General features: G+C 39.3%; 1 protein-coding gene across 1 annotated transcript in view; it reads left to right on the top strand.

The window, feature by feature from the left end:
• MIPOL1 (mirror-image polydactyly 1) overlaps positions 1-20,909 on the top strand; it is a 188,196-nt gene that overhangs the window by 134,102 nt on the left and 33,185 nt on the right. The window contains exon 11 of the mRNA XM_062577639.1: positions 3,902-3,996. Coding sequence (XP_062433623.1) covers positions 3,902-3,996 — 95 coding nt within the window. The remainder of the gene's footprint in view (positions 1-3,901; positions 3,997-20,909) is intronic.

Raw genomic sequence — 20,909 nt, 5'->3', positions numbered from 1 at the left:
TAGACAGAGAGTAGAAGGTGACTGTGGGCAGAAGAGGTGCAAGAATGTTTCAGGTAAGATGTCCCCTCTGGCGATAAGGCCGTACTGCTACCACAGCACCGGTCGGTCGGCTTTTGGATGGGTCAGGAGAACGGAATGCCTACGTACCGAGAGCTGACAGAAGAGGTTGGGTTTGTTTAGCCTGCCGGAGGAAAGAATAGGGGGAAATGTGTGTGATCTCTAGAAATGCCTGAGCAGGAAAAAAATATCAGTAACAGAATAAAGCTGTTATACTTTATTATTCTAATTCATTGAATATTTTCCCTTCTGTTGGCTATTTAAAAGCATTATAAAAGTAATCTCTTACCTGGAGGGAGCCTGCCAGAATAGGGTGCTGTGTGTTCCTGCCTCTTTAGATTTAATTAGAGGTGAGGGTACTCATATTTGACCCTGGAGTAATTAGGAAAGGATAAATGCCAGTTTTGCCCTCTGTTTTTCTTTCCTTAAGTCTTGTATTTTTCAAACCTATGGGACTATTAAACACAAAGCGTTGTGTATTTAAATATTTTGAAACAAAAAATAACAGTGAAAGGATCAGTAATGAGATTTCATATTCAAGATCTGGCTATTTTAACTTTGATCGGTAGCAGTTAGCTTTTAGACTTAATTTAATGAGAAAATTTAGATTTTTCTGTGAGTAACTTTGCTACAGTGCGAATTGTCATAGGGTTTCTTGGAAGAAGTGCAGAAAGAAGAATTTTCTTTCGCAAAAAAATTTGCAGATGGGGAGACAGGACATCCATCCACATAAAAACAAGTGTGAAGGCATTAGACCTTGTGGTCAAAGCAAAATTGTGTGAAAGAGACCACCGCATTGCAATGGCAGAATGCCCTTTCAGGGTTAAACCTTCACCAGCGGTGACCCATATCCCAAAGGACTGACTCACCGCTGAATTGTCTGTTTTAGCAAAAACCTCCACCAGAGCAACCTGAGTGTAGTTCCTTTTCTTAATGTTGCTCTTTATTTCCCTACCCTCCAGAAAAGTTTAATCAGACCTGATGCATTTTTGTGAAAAGTTGACTTCTACATCCTGACATTTTCCAAAGAAATAATATTTTGTCAAAAAGTTCCCAAACAGCTATTGTTAGCACTAGAGGTGAGCTCATTTAGGATTACTGCCATGCGCACTCTGGGTGGATTTCAGTATACATTAGAGTAGTCTTCAACCGTTTTGTAATAGTACAGGCGCTGTTATTTTCTTTAGCAGTTTAACTTTATGATGGGCAAAGTTCTGCTTTCCTCCTAGTGAAGGAAGGCATCTTTCATTTGTGAGGATATTTGAGTCGTATCTGCACTCCGCCTGAGCGTGAGGGGGAATTTCTTCCCTGTGAGAGTGACGAGGCACTGGAGCAGGTTGCCCAGAGAGGTGGTGGAGCCTCCTTCTCTGGAGATCTTCAAGGCCCGCCTGGATGCAGCCCTGTCTACCATGCTCTAGGTGACCCTGCTGAGCGGGGAGGTTGGACTAGATGATCTCCAGAGGTCCCTTCCAACCTTACTGACTCTATGACTTCCCAGCGGTCAGCCCCTGTGTGATGGGTCCGTCTGTTGTCTGGCTGCGTACTGTGCACGTGAATTTCTGTGCTGCAATTTCGGTTGGTCTCACACAGTTCCCCATTACCTGCAGCTAGCAGGAGGCTATCAAATGCTTTCTTTTTTTTCCCCTTGGGTTTTTGTAGCTGGATATTTTTGTTTTGTATTTTAATCCCAAGCACCTGATTCTGCTGTTATTTTTACTGGTGTAAATCACATAAACTGCACTGATGTGACTGGGTTTTTTCCCTACCAAAAAATGACATAAATAAGAGTCTCAGACTCTAATGCCTTACGACTTTTGTCCTGAAAAGCAAGTGGAACATTAGGTGTATTTTTTATGATAGTTCTCCAAAGAGACTAGCCGTTAATCTCTCCGTGAGTAGGTGTGTCTGCTGCAAACATTTCCTTCCAGTCTACCATTTCAATCACACTTCACAGTACACTGAAAATTGGCAAGGATGTTAATTATTGGCCTCTAGAACAAACCACCTACTTTGATTCAAGCGTGTTTTTCCAATTTTTAAGAATGTTGTTTCACCTACAGTACAGTATAATTACAGAAAATAGCTCGGTTTGGCTAACGTTCTTGTGTTCTGCGAGTTCTGCTTGCAAGGCAGTGAGCAGCACCAGGCGAGCGGCTCACCTGCAGACGATTTAACCTCTTACGGACAGGAGTTAGGGCTTGCCAGCTTCCAGTACATTGTTTTCAAATTTTGAAGGTCTAGCCCACTGTCACTTGGAGGTTAAACATTAACACTTTTTGCTGCTAAAGTTCTATATAGTACGATAGTTTGTTTTTATTCTCAAAGGAAATTACTGTTAAGAAATCTTGTAAATGGGTTAGAGGAGCAGTTAGAGCGATGGGTCTGGTACCCAGATATTGCAGAGCCTGGTACAACCTGGCGCACTGAGCAGGACAGAGCGCAGTGCAGAGCGGGATGTGACCGACCTACCGGCAGGAGACGTTGCTCAGAGATGACTGGGAGTTGACGATAAACAGCACAACACCTGTCTGGAACACTTACAGTATTAAGAGACAAACAGGAAACAAAAGCAAGTGTTGAGCCCTGTTTCAGGCGAGAGATTTTGAGGTACAGAGCGTGAGTTGTTCATGATTATATACGAGTCTGGCAGAGCTGGGAGCTGAACTCTGTGCCTTTCACTTCTTGTATTCTCAGCTCATCCAGCAAGTCTTTAATTTACCAAGAAACCTTTCTGCAGCACTGTCCCGAAGAGTGGCAGAACTCACAGTCAGCATTTCTCACGTGTAGCCCTCGGTTTGGGGCTCTACAATTTGTAGCACTAGCAGCTCACAGCAGGAATCAAAAACATTGGGATGATATGGAAACCAGCCCCATACTCAGGCCCGTGTGTCAGAGAATTGCTCTGCAAGCCCAGTCTTATTTGTCATTGCAACAATTAATCATCCTCTGATTATAAAATAATTACTGTGGAACCTGGGCCCTCAATGGCATCCTGTAGTGCTGTTGAAATTGGACATTTTAAAAGTAGCGGGGATTAAGCTGGAGAGTCCTGCAAAATATACATGCGTACTTATTTCTCCTACCACCTTTTTGGCCATAACGCGGTGTCGGGGCTGGCTGCCTTCCCGACCTTCCTAGCCACAGAGAGCAATTTCCATAGTGGGTATGAGTCCCAGGCCATTCCTGGCACCCCGGGAACAGACTAAGGGAGGGGGACCGCCTGGGGGACACCGGTTCACGGGTGGGAGGTGCAACAGCTCATCAGGGATTCCCTCGCGCCAGTACAAGGCAGAGCCAGGGTGAGAGTGCGCCCGACTCCCCGAGCAAGCCGGCTCCTTTCCTAGCACAGCTCAGGACGTGGCTGTGCAGCAGCCCTCAGACAGTGCGGCTGAGCTGCTCGTAGCATCGTGCCGCTCCGGGACAGGAGCCGCACGTGAGCGGTGCGAGAGCCGCGTGCGGGTGAAGAGCTCCGGGTCAGCAGCCTGTGGTCGAGTGCCTTGCTTAGCTCCCTAGAGCGTGTTGGTCAACAGCTTGCACTAGGATCGTTAAGAAAATATGAAATACATTTGTTGACAAACGCTTGGCTAAACTGAAGAAGAGATCAAAGCGTTGCCATGCAAAAAGTCTACCGTACGTGTGAGGGAAAAAGCATTACAAAGCATTATCCTGCCGGAGAAAAACAGAACAGTTACAACACTATAACAAGAACGGACTTTTTCATAAGAGTTAAATAGGCAGTACTGCAAAACGGTATGACACTATAGCGTGGCTGAAATGAGCAGGAGATTGTTATTTTCGAAGCAATACGGATGATCTGGATACATCCTTGTCTCTCATTTTGCAGGCAGAATTGATAATCTTGCAACAGGAAAAAGAAGCTGTTCTTCAACAATGCAAAAAACTAGAAGAGGAAATCCAGACGTTGCGTGTTTATTACAGGTAAAATAATTAATACTAATGTAAGTCAGTGACTCATAGGGGAAATTTTCTGTACCAAGTCATGACTGTAAGTGAGGAAATAGCCTTATCAAATAGGTATTTGTTGAAAATGTGACTGTATCAATGAATCAAGGCCTGCATTTCTGCTTTACTGCTCACCAACCGTCTCTTTGAAATATAAGTCCTTTTCTTGTGGCCTAAATATTCTACTAGTTTTGTTTAAGGGAAAGTTGTTGTTAGTTAATTCTCATTAAAAAAAAAAAAGAGAAAAGCTGTGTTGTAGCAATGCATATAGCATGCTTAAAAACATGAAGACAAAAGGACCGGTTGGCTTAAGTGCTTATTTCTTCTCTGGTGTTTGCACATACTTAGCTTTATCAACATAGATTTTAAAATAATAAGATCTGTAATTTTAGAAGACTGCTTTCCTTTCTAACCTCCAACATAACGTATATGTTTTAATTACTTACGTTCTTTAGCAATAAATAGAATGAGAGAACTAGCCATTGTCGTTAATTTTGGTGGGCTACGCTGAACATTTCCATGGATCACTGGATTTTAATCCCTAAGGAGCAGCTCTGTGTGGTCCAGTGAAGGAGTTAGGTTGTTTTACGGAGTGATGTTGGGTTACAGCTCTCATTTCATCCTGATCTCTTGTGTGTGGGGAGATACAGAGCTGCCAGCAGAAAGTTGTGAATCTGAGGGCTGAATGTCTGGGATGAGGGACGTGGGCTGTAGAAGTAAATATGAAATGCAATGTGAATATTATATTTCTTGGAAATACAGGCATTTAGTTAGTTGCAACCAACAAACATTCGCAACAGCAGAACTGTGCGTGTTTTCAGTGATTCGGCATTTGTAAGTGAAAAATATTCAGGTTTTTGGTGTTTTTTAGGGTTTCCTCTTATCATTAAGTTTAGTAAAAACTTGGAGGGAAGTTTCAAAAACAACTTTTGTTCCTAAATTTCATAGGTATTTATTTAAAGCCTGTTAATCGTCAATGGAAACCCCAAGCAATTTATGATCGTCACTTTTAATTAATTTGGTCAGCATTCAGTGTACACCTAAGTTATGGTATGATTTGCCAGACTAGAAAAAAATTATTATAATGCCTTTATTACTTACTTAAATGGGATTTGTAGGTTAGTTTGAAAACAGAAATGCAATTTTTATAGCAATATTTCAGAAATTAATAGTTTGCGTGTGTTGGTGCCTGCACATGGCAGGATGTTTTTCATTGACTTTTCATGCAGCTGTGCTGTTAAGATACTATAGCAAGCTTGCTCTACCGTAAAATTTGACAAGTGCTACAGTCTATAACAGTTTATTCATGCAAATGCTTTAAATCTCAGAAATGTTAATAATAAAGACTTGTGAGAATCACTATTAGAACGTACCATTTTATTAAGTTACGGCCATCACTTTGAACAGGCAAAACTTCATTGTAAGTTTGAAGGTATTTTGCAATGTTTACTCCTTAGATGTGTAAATGTATATCTGAATATTCCTTGGAGCAACAACCTTTGCAACACTATTAAGTTATACAAGTTATATAACAATTCTTAGCATCAGAAATGAAATATTCTGTATCCTACCTCACTGACCTTAGAGGATGTTTTTTTCTAATGCACTTCAAAGGGTATCATATATGTATATATCATCAATAAGAATTAGAAGGCAGCTTTAGGTTAGTCTAATACTTTTCCAGAAGTAAAAATAGGGATGACAAGACACACAATTATTTTGAAAAGTAAGTTGAAAATGACTGCATTTTAATCTCTAGTTCTTGCTTGTTTTCTGAGAAAGAAGCTTTACAGTCTAGAGGGTCACAGGTATGTTGGATATATGGTTTTATTTCTTTTTCTTTTTCTTTTTTTTTCTTTCGGAGAGAGGATGGTCACAAACAAGTAATGCTACATTCCACGTTTCAGCCAGCTTAATAATAACATCCTCTAGTAAAAGGTATGCTCAAGGTCTCTTTTGATTTGCAATGTTTCCTTATATTTCCAATCATTAAGAGAGGATACAAACCAAAATTGCTCTCTAAACATAGTTTGTTGTTTCCTGCAAGTAGAACATCATTTTGTTTTCCATATAGCAATGATAGTCCTTATTAAAAGCTCCCTAGTTTTTTTTTTTGTTAGTGACTATATCTCATTTTCTCAGAGCACCATTTAGTATTTGATAACTTTCTAGCATATATCCTGTTCACATAAGAAGCACAAGTTAGTGCTTGAGATGTGAGATGTGTTTTTTCTTCTTTTCTAGGCTGTATCCCAATAGAAAAAAATTGAACTTACTCTCTTGGGGCCTTCCTGTTCTTTGCTTTCTAGCTTCCTTGTCATATTTAAGGTCTCGTGCCTATCTTTAGCCTGGGTTAGAAATGAATTGCATTATTGTGAGGATTCTTATGAACATATTAACATTTCAGTTACAGTTTAACATATGCTGCATGAACAGCTGCAGCCTCTATCATCCAATAATCTGACAGAGCAACACACCTTTGAACACGTGCCAAAGACAGATGAGGATAGGAAGCTAGATTAAAAAAAGCAATATATGGCATTTGTGCCTAAAGCTTAGGGGACTGTATGTGGGATGACCACAATAATCACAAATGACACCGCGTAAAGTGCATTTCCTCAGGGTATCCCAAATGACCGAAAACTTATTCTGTATTTTGTATGTATGTGCTATTTAAGGAATGCTTGTGTAGATTTTCTTTTGCTACTTGCCACACGATAGTAACCTAGAGCAAGTACTGAGAGTGGTTTTCAGACAGCCTGTTTGGGGATTTGAAAAGGCTGAAGTAGAGCTTTGATGCCTTGACCCGGGTGAGTTACTGCTCAAGACTGCCTTAACCTGGAGTTATTTCGCTTTTGCACTCAGAGTTCCCCAGCACACGTCTGCACCTTCCACTCCTCATCTGAACTGTAGAGCTGTAGTGGGACATCTTAGTACCCAGGGTGCACACTTCCTTTGCCTGAAGTTCTCTCTTCCCTTTCCCAGTTTCTCCCCATGTCATCTCTCTGTGGTACCAGTATGTCAGCAGCTTGGGAATTTTGACTCCATTTGGTACCTTTTCTTGATTCTGCTCTTAAATATTTGGCCTTAATAAAAGCATATTTTCATGCTTTTCTTGTTTGTTTTCTTGTTTTAACTGAGATTTCCACATCATCATTTAACTTAGGAGAAAGAAATATAAGGAAAAAACAATTATAGAGGCTGATGTTAAAATGTATAAGGAAAACTTAAAGGCGTACCTTTCTGCATAACCACATTTTAGGTGGTTGGGCATAAATATAATGACTGTGCACACGGATTAACTATTTTTGAATGCATATATATGCACATAGTAACATCAGAATGAATATTTTTGTATGGATTTTTCTCTAACTAACATCAGTAAAAGCAAGAGAAGAATGAATATTATTTTATTATAAAAAATCAGTCAAGAAAAAGATATTTTGGTCCAGAATATCTGTATGTATAAGATGCAGCTGTAGGTAGATGAACATATAGATATGTTCAAAGTAGGGAAACAAGTGGAGATCTTCAGAAAAAACAATCCTGTTTTTCCTCTAGGAGGAAACTCTATCCAGTTTGGGGACCCCCAGTACAAGTAAGACATGGAGAAGCTGGAGCAAGCTTGGCAGAGGGCTGCCAGCACCATCAGAGGCTGGAGTGCTTGCTGTGTGAGGAGAGGATGAGAAAACTGTACTTTTTCAGCTTGGCAAAGAAAGAGGACAGAGTCAGGCTCTTCACAGTGGTGTACAGCAGAAGGGCAAGAGATAATAATCATGAATTGAAGCAAGAGAGATTCAGACTTGATATACAGAAACCACAAGGACAGTAAAGCATTAGAATAGGTTGCCCAGATGGGCTGTGCAACCTCCATCCTTGGAGGTTTTCCAGACCTAACTCGATAAAGCCCTGAGTGATATGACGTGATCCCACAGTTGATCCTGCTTTGAGAGTGAGGTTGGACTAGAAACCTCCAGAGGTCATTTACAGCCTGAATTATTCTGTGATTCTGTGATCTGGTAGCTGCTACTGTTTGAAGCCATTAGCTTTTTCTCCAACTGTGAAAAAAGCCAGCGTTGCAGACTGTACTTTGCAGATGAAATGGATGTGGCCATGTGTACACAAAGCAGGAATTTTATGGAAGATAGAGGCATGACTTGGAAGACCCAAAGCAAAATTAGATACATTTTTGAGGAAAAAATGATGGAATATTTATTTTTTTATGAATTTGGCTTTCTGAAAAGGGCATCTCAGAACAATTCCAGCCTTAGGCATGTGCTCTGCTTCTGTGTTTATTTCTTTTTATATAGTTTCCATGTCACATCTCAAAAACAAAATAGGATTTTCTGGAGAGTAACCTGAAAGTGTGTATCTGAAACCAAAATTTGCACAACAGGAACAGGAATAATTGTTTCACAGCTGTACGCTTTAAGCTAAATCTTGATGTAAATTATAGAACCTCAGTGACTGAAGAAGGCCATATCAGAATAATCAGTTTTGAAGTACGTGTTAGTTTTAATCCCACTGCCAGTCTCCCATCTGGCTCCGTTATTTTGTCACCATAAGTTTTTAATTTGCGTATTTTTCTTTTACAGGGTCTGTCCATTTTTATCACCAGTCTCTTTCTCGTTCAATAATATAAATTTTAAAATGTTTTATCCCTCTTGCCACAGAACTATTTTAGTCTCCTAGCCCACTGTCTGCATTCCACTAGTATATGAATAAACCTGAAAGGTTCAAAATTGAACTACATTAAAAGATAGCTGAATAATTTGTTGAAATTTTTTAAGTTTTTTCTGGGCTGGATCCTGACTGTTCCTTCTGCATGAGCAGTAGGGAAGCACTTAATTAGATCTCCTTGTAATTCCACTGTAATAAGCCATGTAAGTTCTCTGCCTTACAAATAAGGTGGACTGAGTGGTTGGTCTGTCTCTCCACTGGGCATAAAGTTGACCACAAATGGATCAGTGATTACATTTGTTAATCATGTTTCCAGCTCCTTTAGTCTACCAGAATAAAGAACATCAAACCAGTCCCAAGACCCAATCTCTAGTTTCTTGACCTTCTGAGAATCATTGAGGGCTTAGGAAATCATAGCAGGACTTCAAATGACATTTACAGGTCACTTCATCTATTTCCTTTTGGTAAAAGAGAATTAAATGTAGCTGGAGCATCTGGTCTCTTTTCAAACCTGCCGTTGAAGGAGATCTGATAGTCTCCACAAGTAGCTCTTCCCAGTTCTTAGATCTTTAAGTTTTCTTAGTAGTTTCACTACATGACCTTTCCGTCAATTTTTTTTTTTTTTTTTACCTTTTCTAGTGATCATAAAGAACAACTTTTCAATATATACTTTGTAATAATCTTCTTCATACTGAACAGAGAGAAAAAGTGAACATCCCAGTCTGCCTGATCTGGGAGGAGAGGAATGAAGAATCTGCTGCTGCATTTCTTGGGCTCTCTAGAATAAGCACAGGAGATCTTTTATTTTAGAAGCTCTACTGGTACTAGAGTTACTTATTGAAATGGGTGAAGATAGTAAAGCCTGTAGAGAAGTATGGCAGATTTTAAAATCTATTCCATAAAAACGTCATTATAACAACCTCATCTTAGTGGCCTTAAGTATGGCCAAATTCATTAACGGTTGATACTGTCCATTCCATTTTGCTTTAGCCATATCTATATGAGCAAATAACGTGGCACCAAGGAATGGATCTGTAGAGCAAAACACTCGGTGCTGAGGACCTGATGTCCGCACTAGCTGAAGTGCAACCCTCAAAATGAAGTCTGCTCTAGTCCTGTGAGAAATTGGGCTGCCCCTGGAACACAAGTCTAGTTTAGCTTCATTCAAAATGAATCCTGCTCATGCTCTCCAAAATCATTTAATGATGCAAAATAAAGCACAGTAAGTGGAGATGATAGGGAGATTTGCTTCCAAAGTGTACTTCTGCCACAAGTTAAAATGCTCACATAGACACATGTTGAATACTGATTATTTTTCAAGTATTAGCTAGAACGATTGGACTGTGTATGGGAAATGTATGTCTATACAGAGAAGTATGTATATATATATGTATTTTTTTTGAAGTTTAAAATTCGCCTACAATATTTCACTGAAGACTTCTAGTGCTAAGAGTTTGCATAGGCAAAAAAATTGGATAGATTTTAACTAATACAGCAAAAGGTACATTACTAAAATGCCAGATATCAATCCCCTATCCCAAAGATAAATCAGAGAGCAAAATAAAAATATAGGACTACCCCTACTTACAGCTATGTTTTTGTGAAGTTTTGAGTTGGAGTCAGATGTAGTGATTCATTACCACTATTGTTTGCACGATAGCTGTATAAGATGTATTATATAAATCTTGTGTTAGTTCACATACTTTTGAATGAAGCTGCTGAGGCTGAGAGTTGTTATGTTCAGCTATACGGGTTAATGAGGGCTCTAAGAAAATTTTTAGTATAAAGGTAAAATTTTTGTGAGTAGTTATTTCAATGGTAATTTAAGAAGTTTCTTTATGATTTAACAAAGTACTCTAAACATCGTGTATTTGCCAAGTCTGAAGTTTATGAAGGGGTGGGGATGTGAAAACTTTTGGCAAAAAATCTTGGTCCAAAGCTTATTCTAATTTGCTTTTGCAATGTATAAATGCAGAAATAGTTACCAGCTGGAAGTCACAATAGGGAGCAACTTTTCCTAACAAACAAATATTTGAAAGAATTTGCAAAGTTAAAATGAATTTTAATTTAGATTATTTTTTTCCATTCCTGACGTTAGTATGAAGTAAAGATCTGAAGAAAGCACAGTGGTTAGTAGCATGGAGAGATGGAGTTTTAAGGGCAGTTGCATGTCTGAGTCCTGGAGCTGCCTACTGCAGAGCACTTGGAATCTGTAAATTACAGTCAGCATGCAAGAAAAGTTAACCTGTTTTAGAATTATGTGACAGCTTTCAATAATAAAATAGAAGAATAACTTCAGCAAGACCCCTTGTGATAGTAAGTACTATGATTTGGAATAAATACCTTTAGAGTCAGCCTGTGGGCAGCTTCTCTGTCTGTTGCAAACAGAGCTGTTGCTCCCTAACCAGCTGTATCACTCTTAAGAGTTAGAAACTGCTGAAGAGGTTTAATAAAATTTTAATCCACAAGCCGCTAGGTGAACTACTTTGATAATTTGGTTATTTTTTCTCCTTTAACTTTTTTCAGATTTTTTTCTTTCTTTCATCTGTTTATGTGATGTGCTTGCTGCAAAGGTATTTCCATAAAGAAATACCTCTTTACATTGAAGCTCTTGATGCTTCAGTTAAACTGGAATTCATGGCTTCAGTGACATGAGCAAACAGTCTAAATAACAATTCATTTTAAGGAGGTCCGTATATTTTTCTCCCAAAGTCTCTTGTAAAATGGCATGAGAGTTGAACTTTTTAACGATTGAAATTTATAGACTTGAAAGAAAAAGAGAATCAAGGTTTCTTTTTTTATTATTATTATTATTTCCTCAAATGAAAGACATATAAGCACAGGGAGAAACTCAATTTTCATTTTAATTGCAGAATTAAATCACCCTAAAGCAGGAGAAATAGATGAAGAAAGATGCTTTGCAAGGTAATATTTGCACTCCAGGGAAAAAGGGCTGTATTCTATTCCAGCCCTGAACGCAGTGGTACATGTTCAATACACTTCCATTTTATAGTTTCATGGCCCATATTATGGACTGTAATACTGGAATTACACTATTTCAACTATGCTACATGGGTTCTGTGCATGGATTTATAATGCTGTAATTCTTACTGTTACACTGTTTCTCATGTTCCCATTGCAAGAGCTATTGCAAGCTGTAAGTTACTCTGCCTAACGAGCCAGTGTGTACTATAGGGCTTGCAGTCGCTGTAGTAGAAAGTCAGAATAAAACCTCTGACTGACCCCTGCTCAGACATTTCAGCCCCCACGTTCTGCCGTCTCAGCCTTTCACAGAGGTAGGCTGTTGTCCGGTTTCATCTCCAGGTCGTCCCTTGGGATCAGCCCTTAGTGCAGAGCTGCGGTCCTCTTCCTGCTCTTCCCTCCCTGTGTGCCCTCTGCTGTTCTGGCGGTTAGTACAGAGGTTTCATTACTCACTTTGTATGCAAAATGATGTGACTCATTAGGTTCGTTAAGAAAAATGACCAGATAATGTGCAATGTCTTTGTGAACTTACTGTTATTTTTTCAGAACAGTTTTGTAGGGGTCGGGGAGAAGGTAACAGTTTTGTTCAAGTGGTCTAAGCCCTTGTAACAGCAACTCCTCTTTTATCCTAGAGTTTCAGACATCTATTGTCAAACATAAATCTTGAGCCATTATTTTCAGGCACAGCCACTTCCAAGAGAGAGGAGAGATTCTGTCTGCTGAGGAGCTGAGATGCTTACATGTAGGACACAGTGCAATACCACAGTTCTGTAAGAGGACACTAAATTTTTTGTTTGTCTTCTGTTGTTCTAAAAAGCTCAGGTACCACCAAAATGATATTTTTTAGCTTGTTTTCTCTGCATAAAGATTTTTGTGTGTGCAAGAAATGAAGATTTATCCGTTTTTTTTTTTTTTTTAAAAAAAAACATGCATGCTGGAATTAGTTGATTTTTTTTTTTCTTTTAATCAGATTGGTTGACAGCGCAGCTTCTCTGAGGAACATGGAAGTTTCAGAGAATTTTAGTCAACTTCTAGGGGCCAGGAAAGTCAACACCCTGGTAATCAGGAAAGTCCCCTGGGATTTAGGATCTGCAGGTTCAGGCCTGTTGGTGTGCCACCTTCCAGCAGAGTGCTGCAACCACCAAAGTACTGGCATTCTGCTCCGGGTCTTTCTGCAGCGTTACAGCAGGTAAAAGTCCAGGTTTTGGGGGCTGCTGCACGCGGCAGCTCAGGCGGCAGAGGAGGGTAAAACAGATCAATTAGCTGCTTTGCTTTGACAAAGCAGCTGCATAAAGTTATAGTAGGGGCTACTGAGATGGCGACGTGCTTCCATGCCCAGGTGTAGATGAGCAGTCGAGGCCGCGCTCTGCCTTGTTATCCTTATATATTTTACACTTTATTGGGTTTATTATTCTCGCCCACGTCCCTCCACCCCGCTGCCAGGCTTCGTGCCCGTTAGCCTGGGCTCGGTCGCTGCCGCGGCTGCCGCGGCTGCCGTGCTCGCTGGCGGTAATTGCCAGAGCGACTGAATTTATGAAACAGCGGATAGGGAACCTCCTTGGGATCGGTGCAGACCGGATTCTCACCCATACTCCAGTCAGTATTTAACTGTTTCCACAGAAGGGAGATGTTAAAGAGAGATTCCAGTGTGTTTCGTAGGTTGGGTATAGCACTTATTTGGTAGATGATGAAATGGCAGAGCAGTATCTGAACGTGGGTTTGAGGGGGTTTTATTATTATTACTATTATTATTTTTACTTTTTAATGGAGTATTTCAGCCGCAGAATGTTCTCTGGGCTTTCTCGGTCTCTCATTTGTTTAGAGACAAACAAAGTAATAGCTGTGAAGGGTTTTTCTTTTTTTTTGCCCTGATATGATTTTGAAAATTTTCCCATACCATTGGGGAAAAAATTGCAGCAAGGAAGAATAATTTCCTACTTAACTTTAGTGATTTATGAAAACTTTGAGGACGAGGAAGCAGTGAACCGTCACAGATCCCCGCTGCCTCGTGGAATAAGGAGTCAGCCCGTGCCATCCCCGTAACAGGCGGCGAGGTGAATGTTATAGTAAACTCAAGTTGCCTTGTGTTGCTGTTAAATCAGGCCTGAGTTCAGCTGACCTACATTTTATGAAAACTCTCTGCCTAATGCGTCGGCGGGCTGGCTCCTGGCCTTCAGAGGTGCCTTCCCAAAGGAAGCAGGGCTGAGGAGGAAGGTGGGCAGCAGGAATAGGACTGACGTGCTTAACGTGTCCTGCAGCGCAGCTATGGTTTATACCTCTGCGCATGAGTTTTTGCCCTCCTCTAAGACCAGGGGTTTGCTTTACAGGAAGGAATTCGTTGCTGTTAGAGGCTGATGTGGTCTCATGACTCTGTCTATATTGTCCTGCTGACCTTCTGTTAACAGTTCTTGCTTTAGGACAATTTTTACTCCCTCGTGTTTTACATTAACTCTATATGGGTTTATGTGATGACTTCCTTGGTTTCTAAATGAGTTGAATTGTCTAAGAAGTGTACTTTTGTACTAAGCTTTTTGGAATAAGTACATAGTGGTTTCTAGGAATTGTTAAAGCCTAATAAAATGGAATGATTGGAAGGAAAATTTGAAGTCGCTGGAAGAACTGCCTACAAACAACCTACTGCCTACTACCAATAGTTTTTGGTAGGTTACTAATACAAACTGTATTACTCCTATAGAAATACTTGTAGAGTTAGGATATTGAGACCAGTGGAGTTAGTATCTGTTGCCTATAATGTAAGAATATTAGAAAGACGCACGGGAAAAGTTATAAGAACATATGCAGGATTATGAAATCTGTTACTTAGTGAGAGCAGTATGGTGCTAAATATTCTGATTCTGCAACTGAAATGCTGGATGAATATAGATGAGTCACCTCACTTATCTGTGCCTCAGCTGCTTTATTTGTTCATTTGTTCTGAATAAGAAGTTTTACTGTTTTCTGTAGCACTCTTAGGAGACTATGAACAATGAATATGCAGGTGCTCTTACTTAAAAACCAGGGAAGGAAAACAGATACGTGATAAGCAGAAGCCTTCTCCACAGCAAGCTAAAGACATACAGAAAAACCCTGTGTATAATAAGAGATGTTTGAAAGACAAATTTTCTCGTAAAAAAAAAAAAACAGAAGATCTAAAACTACAACAAAAAAAATCACTTGGCCATGTAAATATTGCATTAAACAAATTCTTTTTTTATGAATGTAATATTTAGAAATAAAATAGCAACATTGTCAGGAGGACTTTAAGTGCCAAGTGCCATTTCTTTTCTGTTGATTTTTCATAAAGGACATTTTTTCTGTTAAAATGTTAATTCAATGGAAAAAAAAATGTTCATTTTGACTTCAGTGATTTGTTTCAGTTGTGTTGAGCTGAAGAACTGAAACAAAGTAGCTTTTAAAGTTGAAATATTAAGAAGAAAGGAAAATTTTCATTTAGAAATTTGCCATGGGAAGCCAACATATTTTCTTTCATTGGAATTTATATTCTCCAGTGAAAAACATTGGTTTGGTGTGAAGACTTTCCACATGAAAGATTTTCAGCCAGTGATAGACGTTTCTTATTTTGGGCTTAACCCTGCTCCCGGTTGAATCAATGGAAAATCTTCCATTAGCAAGCCACTGGGAGGTCAAGACTAGGCACCCGTTGCGTCTACAAAGAGAGAAGCTAAGAATAAGGTATTTTCTTTATTCAGTTTTTCTTTTTTAAGTTAGAGCCTTGGTTAAATTCCTACGTGCAAATCCATACTGATGCCTCTTACTGGAATTTTTTTCGTTTTTACATTCCATCCAAAAGGTGTTTCTCTAACTAATATGATAGAGGTTTGTGTTTTGGAAGCTGAAGATTTTTAACAGTGTCCAACATAACATAATTATGTGCAACTCCGTTGGTATAGATAGATCTTCCAGCATGGCAGAGAAGCTTCAGTCAGTTTTTAGATGAAGAAATGGGCCTACAGGGATGTGCAGAATTCTAAGCCTCCCAAATATTGAGTAAATGCAACGTATTAGTAGTGCTCTGTGTTTATAAGCTGCATTTCGCATGGTGATGTGAGGAAGGAGAAATAGCACGGAGCAAGTTACTTTTTTTCCAATATACCACCACTGAGCAACAGTATGGTACTCTTATCTCACTAGCAGAGAAGCTTGTCTGGCTATGAATTTCCTGAATTGAGGAAATTTCCTGATTTTGATTTTTGATTCATGCATGACATCATTTTTGCTTTGAAGCTTGCAGAGTTAATTGGGATTTGCCTGTACCGTTCATTGGACACCAGGATGAAAACACCAGTCATCGTAAAATGAACATTGAGATGCCCAAGGTGTGTCAAGAGACAGAGTAGGAAGTAATTGTGGCAATTTTGTAAAATTTGTTGGTAAATATTGACATTATAAAGGTCATAACTGTAAGGGATCTCTCTGTTTTCAATGTAGATTTGTATTCAGTGCTGGCAAGACTAGACTGGTATGTGCAAACAGTATCTGCCCAACAGCCATTAGACTAAACTGTAAATATGCTAGTTTATTTGGGATTTCTTTGCTTGTCTTCTGCATCTTTCTTTAAAACAAAGTAGAAAAGTAGTGAAAAAAAGAAAGAATGCTTATTTGTCTTTTGTATTATTCATTAATTGTGGTTTTGTTTTGTTAGTATTTCTGGTGCTTGCAGCAGAAATAAAATCCCTTTATTTCATTTAACTATTCTCTGAAAATAAGTAAGAACTGTGGGATAGAAATAAAGTGAAGACACAGTTGGTTATTACTGTTACAAGATAGGAGATGACAATGGTATAGTTTTAGTTCATCTATTGTTATCTGGAGTGTCATTAAACCTAATGATGTGCCAGATGAGAAAAGCAGTCTTATCAGGTCTCCCGGCTTAATAAGCAGGGGGTTCTCTGCCCTCAAATCGTGTCTCGGAGTGGCTGTGGCTGCGGGTTCTGTTTGACTTTTGGAGAGGGCTTGGAGTCAGAGGAGACTGCAGTTTAGAGTGCATTTATGCTATACCCAAGCTCTTCAGACAGATGGCTGCTAGCACTCCAAAATGATTAAAATATGTTCCAAGCAAGATCAGGCTGTGGGCTTGGGGACCCAACCTTTCATTAGTCAATAAAGGGTCTTGAGTTTGTGAAAATGAAATCTTAGCCAATAAGGCTGCTGGTTTTCTCTGAGCTGTTTCTTTGGATTTGCAGTTGTGGGTTGGATTTGGGCCAATATCTATCCAATAATTTAAGGCTTTAAAAAAATCTGTTTACAAGAGACTTCCCAACGGATCTGCCTGTTGGCCAAAATTTTGGCCCACGGCCAAAATTTTCAATCTTGATGTGTAAATTCAGGTACCTGAGTGTGCATTAGCAAGCTAGAAAGGGACCTGCAAGTGCAGCTTTGGAAAGCCAGTCACTCACTGAATCACATTGAAACTGTAGGCACCAAAGCTTGATCATTTTGACCTGTTATATGTTATTTTTTAAAAGATGGCTAAAAGGCATCTCTAGAAAGATCTCCAGAACATTTTGTTTATACCATACCCCCAAATGCTGGCTTATTGTGCAAATTTTCCGGATCTTCTAGAAAGCAATAATACTACTATTGACAGCTCCCAAGCGTTGTCAGTGCTTGGCAGATCTGAAAATGCCACGGTATAGTTTGGTGCTATGGCACAGTTGGGTTTTGTTCTCTCATCTACCCCAGGTATGGATAGGCAACTAGGAGTTGTAGAAATGCAAAGTGTCAGTAACCTCTGCCCCTCAAAGTGAGGGCAGTAGCAGTATATGTCTGTGTTTAATACAATATTAACAAATCCAAGCCTTCTGTTTCTTTTTCTTTTTCTGGCAGAGGTGCTACAAAGACTGCTCACACAATTTATAAACTTCTGAACTTAAAGTGCTCTTACCCCAAAGACTTTCCACAGAAGTCATAAAACCTGAAGATATGTTTATTCTCCCAGTCTCTAAAAAAATCCTTCAAGATTTAGCCCGTTGGTTGCTAAAAGAGAATATATTTTAAGCAAACTGAATCAGAGTTTTGACATACACCAGCAGAAGCAAAGAAAGTCGTAGTGATCCCATTAGCTCGATGTGATCCCATTAGCGGGATGGTTGAGCTCGTCTCCTTTCATCCTGGGAGTCGTTCCCACGTTCGTTCCCGTCGTGGGTGCTTGAGGAGGCAGGCGGCTGGAGCTTTCCCCCTGCACTACTCGGGGAATGCCGTACGCCGTTTCTCTGTCTCGCAGTCTCCTGAAGGTTTTTCTGTGCTTCACTTTTAGCAATCAGCAAAGTGAATTTTACCTATTTTACCTATCTCAAACAAAGGCAAGATGTTACCATCTTCAGATAAATATGCATCAGAGTCTGGGTCCTTTGAGCCAAAGTATTTAGGCAAGGTGGAATTTCTTTTTCTTTTTTTCTTTTTTTTTTCGTTTGTTGTAAAGTATCTGTTTTGCGTGTCCCAAAGCTTTTGTCCACCATTTGAACAGTTCTGTCATCCTCTCTGCTCTGACAAATGATTCTTTAACTAATTCACGTTCTCCCTGAAACGCATTGATAGCTCTAGGCATAAGTTTTTAACCACTGTTCTTCAGATTCCTCCAAACTGTTTTGTTTTATGAAGGCAGAGCTAACAACTCAACTCATTTTCCCCAGAGCAGGTCACACAAAATGAAAGTCTGCACTAAAAGCTCAGGACATAGCAAATGTTCATCCTTCTGTCAGTGCGGAACCACTTCTGGAGTTCTTGATGAACAGATATGTTTATCTTGGACTTGGGAGTTCTCCCACTGATTAAAGCATGCTCTGAAATCGTCCTATTACTTTATCTCTGTTTGAGGCTGGTTGTGTAAAATTTAGGAATATAACCTAATAACCATCTAAATGAGTTAAAATTCCAAGGGAGGGAGATAGGCAAAGTCTTCTGTAAAGTGTCATAATTTTAAGGATTGATAGATCATGAAGAACTAGCACTAGGAAAGGAAACTATAAAGAGTATGTTCCCAGTGTCCTTGGGGCGGACAATTAATTTCTCTCCTTAGAGAGAATTAGGTCTCACCTTATATCTGGGGAGGGTGGACTAGATGATCTCCAGAGGTCCCTTCCAACCTTACTGATTCTATGATTCTATGATCTCCTGAGGTACCAGACTTCATATTAGTCAGCTACTCAGGAGAGCACATAGATCCTTTTGTTAAGCAAGCCAGCAGCCTACGTGGCCTGTCACGTCTTTCTTGGGTCACTTTTCTGAGTTCCACAGAACCTTGATTTCTGAAAATGTCACCTAATAAGAAAGTGCCACAGGATATTCTGTTCATACCCTAAGGTCTGAGGTTTCCAGAGAACCAAGCAGGAGTTCAAGAATGACATGAGTCTGGAGATGCAGGTGATTTTTACATGCTGCTGAAGTGATTTGGGGCTCTTGCTTTGAGTATTCTGATTTATCATTGTTTTCATCTGGAGTTACTAGTCCCTGACACTTCCAAATATCAAGTCCTAAAAGTCTCTATTTGGGGAGTGAAAATGAAGGGCCTCTTTTGGAATGTTTTTTCTTTTCCTTTTGATTCCCCTAGCTGTAAGATGTGAATAGTGCTACTCATACGTTTTTGGAAAATACATTGATTTAAGTTTTCTTTATTAGATTCTGCTACATTTTAAGTGGGGAGAACCTAAATATATCACAGTAGCTATTGTATTGCAGCAGTCCTTCTGAAATGCAAGTACAGAACTGCCTTTTCCAGACAAGCAGTATACTGTGAGTGCCCCATTAATACATTTAATGACCAACTTTTTCTCCTGTTTCCTCTAAATTACTGTAAAGTTACTATTCCAAGGAGAGAAAGTAGCTTTTTATTCTGCAGAATACTGTGGCATTCATCGCTTTGAGTGAGAATGTAATCTCAAAGAGTTCATAATATTTCCTCTGCTAAAAGGCAGCAAGTATTTGGAGCCCTTTGAAATAGGGATAATACTGTAACAGAGAAAAAGAGTACCTGCTTTCTAGGTAGGTGAGTTCAGTTATTGTTAGTTCAGGTCTGGGGATTTCTTTTGGTCAAATCAATGAATACATATATATATATATAGAACTTCATTGCAAAAAATGTTCAAGTGTTCCTCGTTTCTGTTTGTAAAAGCATAACTCCTTGTGCTGGGGGAGGGAGGGTTGAGCCTGCCAGCGTTGATGGAGGTGAGTGTGGATAGCCAGTTAGCATGGGACAGCTAGATGGGAACAGAGAAGCATGTGAATTGGGTAGGTTGCTGCAGATTTATGCTTGCAAAACCAGAACAGGTAAATTGTTTGTGAGTTTAAGAGAGCCCAGGTTAGCAGACTTAAATAAAAATGTGGCTTTAAAAAAAAATCAAAAAGGTGTTGGTATAATGAAATTTCTTTTGAAGATTATTCTGGAGGCAGGTTACAAAATATAGAACACAAATATTTTTACTCAAGTATTGCTTCAATAATGGCCTTTAATACTGTTGACATTATTTGTGGATTGAATGCCAGCAATTTAGACAATAGATAGTATCAGGTGCTAATAGATCAATCGTAATTACTCTAGATGAAATAATTTTACACAGTTTAACAAAATTGTTTCAATTATTTATTCACTGTAAAAGCAAACTTTGACTAAAGGTGAAGATACTAAGCTTTCTCCTCTAGAGGCATTGTACGCGTTTCTGAGTCATATTTTTTCTTCATAGCAACCTTTCCTCTATAGCAGCTTCTAGTGCAAGTTATTACAATTCTTTTTGCATAAGTTAGGTCATATGAAGTTCAGCTGTAGGTGGGGCCACTGTAGTAGATTGGGGGACAGTCTTAATAGATCCGTTACATTAATTAAGTCATGCATTTTTTTATTAACAAAACCTGTATGTCAGGTTTAGCCAGCTGGGAGCCATTCGCATGGTTGTTATCTTTGTCAGAAGGAATATTGTGAAAATAAGGAATTACTGTACATGCTTTAACTCCTGATTAAACAGAGGAATGACATCCGTTCACCACTGTCCATGAAACAATAACTTAGGGGCATATCATAAGCTTGATTCATAGAGCTTGATCTGCACATAGCTCGGTAAGGAAATTCTGTACATCTCATTCAAAATTTACCCCGAAGGGTTTGTGTCAAACCTGTCCCATGGTTATTGAGGTAAGGGAGGTTAAGGCCTAGCTTACTTATTTCTTGTTTTCACTCTGGAACCTTTTTTTTTTTTTTTTTTTTTTTTATAAAG

The sequence above is a fragment of the Rhea pennata genome, chromosome 5 (assembly GCF_028389875.1).
Source record: "Rhea pennata isolate bPtePen1 chromosome 5, bPtePen1.pri, whole genome shotgun sequence".
Lineage (NCBI taxonomy): Eukaryota > Metazoa > Chordata > Aves > Rheiformes > Rheidae > Rhea > Rhea pennata.
The sequence above is the reverse complement of the archived record's forward strand: the minus strand, read 5'-3'. Positions and strand labels throughout refer to the sequence as shown.